The sequence below is a fragment of the Agrilus planipennis genome, unplaced genomic scaffold (assembly GCF_000699045.2).
Source record: "Agrilus planipennis isolate EAB-ADULT unplaced genomic scaffold, Apla_2.0 scaffold1816, whole genome shotgun sequence".
NCBI lineage: Eukaryota > Metazoa > Arthropoda > Insecta > Coleoptera > Buprestidae > Agrilus > Agrilus planipennis.
Genome location: NW_020440467.1, coordinates 1 through 4,948, shown reverse-complemented (window position 1 = coordinate 4,948; position 4,948 = coordinate 1). Strand labels below are relative to the sequence as shown.

The following is a 4,948-nucleotide window of genomic DNA, read 5'->3' as shown; positions in this document are numbered from 1 at the left end:
ACTAAAGGTTTTTTTGAGAATAAAAACAATGGAATATTTCTGATTTATGTTCCACCTAATTAAGCCTGTGTAAATTTTATCTATCTAATTGATACATTAATTATCGATAGTGATGGATATAAATACTCAAGCTCAGTTACTGTGTAATTACAAACAATTAATCATTCATAATTCCGTAATTGTGACTTCCCATATTCCTATTTGGCATAGTAATCCACTTGTAAAAATTTTCAAAATCATTATACGTATGTAAATCTAACATCATCTTTTAAAGATACCTTCGAATATTTTTCCTTTTTTATGATTTCCTCTACGAAGAATAGATTCCAAGGTAAGTTTTTTTTACACAATTATATGATGAGAAATTGAAGAAATAGATTATTGACTGAGGAAATTATGAAACATATTCGAAACACAGTAAAAGGAACAAAACTTTTTTAAATGTTTCAACGGTACTCAATGTCTTATAGAAATAACAAACTTTTTACCTTTCAGTACTTACACTGAACATCGCCCCTACCAAATCAAAAAATCAACAATCAATTTAACTACATACGCAAGACATTCTTTACCATTATGAAGCTATATTTAAAAGTGTTGGTTGGATTAGCAATGGTAGTTGCGACAGTTCTCACACAATATGATAACTGCATACTGACGGGAAATTCGTTGGAAAATCTTAACTCTATTCAGCGACAATGCACTGAGATTATAATAGAAAACTTGACAGTGCCTGCAAAGCAAAGTTTATTATTAAGATCACTTCGAAGTGGTACTACAATAATTTATTCTTGGTGATAGATTCGAAGGTAAGCTTTTTTTGTTACGTAAGTATATGTTGTCCGATAGAAGAAACAGATTCTTCACTTAGGAAATTATGAAACATTCGAAATTCAGTAAAAGGAACAAAACTTTTTTAAATGTTTCAATAAGCAAATTTACTTGATGAAGACTTAACTACCATGAACATATGTAGAGTTCCGCTTATTTAACCATTTAATAGTTAAAAGCATTTTCTTTTGTTAATACTGTACTCAATGTCTTATAGAAATAACAAACTTTTTACCTTTCAGCACTTACACTGAACATCGCCACCGTCCAAAGCAAAAAATCAGCAATCAATTTAAGTACCTAAATACGTAAGACTTTCATTACCATTATGAAGTTGTATTTAAAAGTGTTGCTTGGATTAGCTATAGTAATTGCGGCAGTTTTCACACAAAATAACAACTGCACCCTGACAGGGAATTCATTGGACAATCTTATCGCTATTCAGCAACAATGCACTGAGATTGTAATAGAAAATTTCACAGTGCCTGCAAATCGAACTTTATTATTAAGAAGACTTCAGAATGGTACTAGAATAATATTCAGAGGAACCATAAGATTCGAATACGAAGAATGGGATGGAGATCTCATTGTGGTCTCAGGCTCAAACATTACTGTTATTGGAGATCCTGGACACCTATTCGTTTGCCATGGTGAAAGGTGGTGGGATGGATTTGGTGGAAATGGTGGCAAATTAAAGCCGAAATTTTTCCGCACGACCAACTTAAACTATTCCTCTGTCACAGGGTTGAGAGTAAAAAATACCCCGAAACAAGTTTTTTCCGTTAACCGCTGCAATCATGTCGTGTTTTCGAACATCATAATAGATAATGTGGACGGGGATTCAAGGGGTGGGCATAATACTGATGGATTTGATTTGAACGAAAATGATGATATAACGATTCAAAACAGTCAAATTGTCAATCAAGACGATTGTTTCGCGATTGGTTCGGGAACAAATTGTAATTTTTTTGACAACCACTGTTCCGGTGGTCATGGAATATCTATCGGTTCAGTTGGTGGCCGCAGAAACAACGTGGTCCGAAATGTTCACGTTAAAAATTGCAGTGTGGTAGATTCGGAAAACGGAATTCGGATTAAAACTATTGTTAACGCAACAGGCCAAGTACGTGACATCAAGTACGAAGGTATAACTATGAGAAATATTACCAATTTTGGTATATTGGTACGAGGCGACTATTTGAATGGCGGACCCACTGGACATCCTACAGCGGGAGTCCCTATTACAAACTTAACTCTTGACAATGTTCGCGGTTGGGTACGACAATATGCAGTCAACGTCTACGTGCTTCTTGCAGACGGTGTAGCCTCAGGCTGGAAATGGACCAACGTTAGTATTACAGGCAGCACATTAAACAANTTAGTGCGAATGTCTGTTACCATACAAAAAATCACTTACATATATCGCAGCGTTAAATCACAATATTTAGAATAGGAACCCATGTTTTCGGAAAAATTCATACTAGGCATGAGCAGACTCTTGCGGTCAATCGCCTTTATAAATTACATCGAATTCTCTTCTGTTTACCGATAGCATCGGCGAATAATGAAATGGGTTGCAATTTTGTCACCCGCAAATGATGAAAACCCGAATAAGGAAACCGTGAATAAGGAACTTTTACTGTACTTGGTAAATGGTGGTTTTTGGAGGTGATAAAATAGAATGGTACTAACGGTTTTTCTCAGAATAAAAACAATTGAATGTTTTTGATTTACGTTTCCCCTAATTAAGGCCGTGTAAATTTTATCTATCTAATAGATACATTAATTATTATTGATAGTGATGGCTATAAATACTCAAGCTCAGTTACTGTGTAATCATAAAGATCATTGAGGATTGTCTAATCGTAAATTGAATTTTAAACATTTTTCAAAGGCTGAGCGGGGCTACACCAATGACATTTGCTAAGGCGGATACCAGCTAACTGATCAGCTACCGTGATGATTTTGGTAATACTTGGTAAATGGTGGTTCTTGGAGGTGATAAAATGAATTGGTACTAAAGGTTTTTCTCAGAATAAAAACAATGGAATGTTTTTGATTTATTTTCCCCTCAATTAAGCCCGTGTAAATTTTATCTACCTAATTGATACATTAATTATCGATAGTGATGCCTATAAATACTCAAGCTCTGTTACTGTGTTATTATAAACAATTAATCATTCATAATCCGTAATTGTGACATCTTTATTTCTATTTGGGATAGTAATCCACTTGTAAAAATTTTTAAAATTTTTATACGTATGTAAATCCAACATCATCTGCTGAACATACTTTCGAACATCTCATTTTTCATGATTACCTGCACGAAGAATAGATTCCAAGGTAAGTTTTTTTTACACAATTATGTGATGACAAATACAAGAAATATATTATTAACTGAGGAAATTATAAAACCCGTTTGAAATATATAAAAAAAGAAAATAAAAGGTTTTTGAATCATTGCTAGTTTGATTAGTTGGAACTCAACAAAGGTTTAACTTCCCGAAACACGTAGAGTTCTACTAATTTAACTTTCAAATACTTAAAGTATTTTCTTTTGTTTATTTTGTACTGGATGTCTGATAGAAGTAACAAAGTTTTTACCTTTCAGCACTTACACTGAACATCGCCACCGTCCAAAGCAAAAAATCAGCAATCAATTTACCTAAATACGTAAGACTTTCATTACCATTATGAAGTTATATTTGAAAGTGTTGGTTGGATTAGCAATAGTAGTTGCGACAGTTTTCACACAAAATAATAACTGCACCCTGACGGGCAATTCCTTGAACAATCTTAACTCTATTCAGCGACAATGCACTGAGATTGTAATAGAAAATTTCACAGTGCCTGCAAATCGAACTTTATTATTAAGATCACTTCGAAGTGGTACTACAATAACTTTCAAAGGAATCATAAGATTTGAATATGCAGAATGGGAAGACGATCTTATTGTGGTCTCAGGCTCAAACATCACTGTCATAGGAGAACCTGGACATCAATTCGATTGTCATGGCGAAAGGTGGTGGGATGGACAAGGTGGAAATGGTGGCAAATCAAAACCGAAATTTTTCCGCACGACCAACTTAAATTATTCAACTGTCACAGGGTTGAACGTAAGAAATACCCCGAAACAAGTTTTTTCCGTTAACCGCTGCAATCATGTCGTATTTTCGAACATCATAATAGATAATTTGGACGGGGATTCAAGGGGTGGGCATAATACTGACGGATTTGATTTGAACGAAAATAATGATATAACGATTCAAAACAGTCAAATTTTTAATCAAGACGATTGTTTCGCGATCGGTTCGGGAACAAATTGTAATTTTTTTTACAACTACTGTTCCGGTGGTCATGGAATATCCATCGGTTCAGTTGGTGGCCGCAGAAGCAACGTAGTGCAAAATGTTCACGTTAAAAATTGCACTGTGGTAAACTCGGTAAACGGAATTCGGATTAAAACGATTGTTAACGCAACAGGCCAAGTACTTGACATCAAGTATGAAGGTATAATTTTGGAAAACATTACTAATTATGGTATAGTGGTACGAGGCGACTATCTGAATGGCGGACCCACTGGGCATCCCTCAAGGGGAGTTCCTATTAGAAATTTTACTCTGGATAATGTTCACGGCAGGGTACAAGAACGTGGTGTCAACGTCTACATACTTCTTGGAGAAGGTGTAGCCTCAGGCTGGAAATGGACCGATGTCGAAGTCACAGGCAGCAGACGTACCAACGTCGGGTGTACTGGAGTGCCATCAAATTCAGGAGTTGAATGTTAATCAAAATTATATTACACTTATAGATATATGTATATTCAAATTGTTCTTACCCTACAAAGCTTACTTAAAAGATACATAATTACTTTTATACTGCCCTACGAGATGATCATAAAAACGTGTACAATCATTCTAAACGTCTCAAGATGTGAAAACGATGTAAACTGGACACAGATATGTGTCAATAAAAGGAATATGATTCTTAGAACTCATGTACAAGGATACACCATAACCAAGTCTAGATCTAAACTCGTTTCTATAGGGTTGTTCGGAAAGTCATTTCGTTTTTTTTTGTGGAAATGAAAGACAGTTTTCGTATAATAAACAAATAC

General features: G+C 34.8%; 2 protein-coding genes across 2 annotated transcripts; both read left to right on the top strand.

Annotated features, from left to right (window-relative positions):
* Nucleotides 1-787: 787 nt before the first annotated feature.
* Nucleotides 788-2,758, top strand: LOC112906078 (polygalacturonase-like). Its single transcript, XM_025979708.1, has 3 exons — nt 788-809; nt 1,074-2,212; nt 2,726-2,758. Exons 2-3 carry the CDS (start codon nt 1,160-1,162, stop codon nt 2,756-2,758), a joined length of 1,086 nt encoding a protein of 361 aa, XP_025835493.1. The 5' UTR covers nt 788-809; nt 1,074-1,159.
* Nucleotides 2,759-3,006: 248 nt separating this feature from the next.
* Nucleotides 3,007-4,833, top strand: LOC112906079 (polygalacturonase-like). The gene is made up of 2 exons (XM_025979709.1): nt 3,007-3,174; nt 3,443-4,833. Exon 2 carries the CDS (start codon nt 3,525-3,527, stop codon nt 4,617-4,619), a length of 1,095 nt encoding a protein of 364 aa, XP_025835494.1. The 5' UTR covers nt 3,007-3,174; nt 3,443-3,524; the 3' UTR covers nt 4,620-4,833.
* Nucleotides 4,834-4,948: the final 115 nt, after the last annotated feature.

What these genes read in the sequence shown, in the direction of transcription:
- LOC112906079 (XM_025979709.1), top strand. Translation starts at nt 3,525, where the DNA reads ATGAAGTTATATTTGAAAGTGTTGGTTGGATTAGCAATAGTAGTTGCG.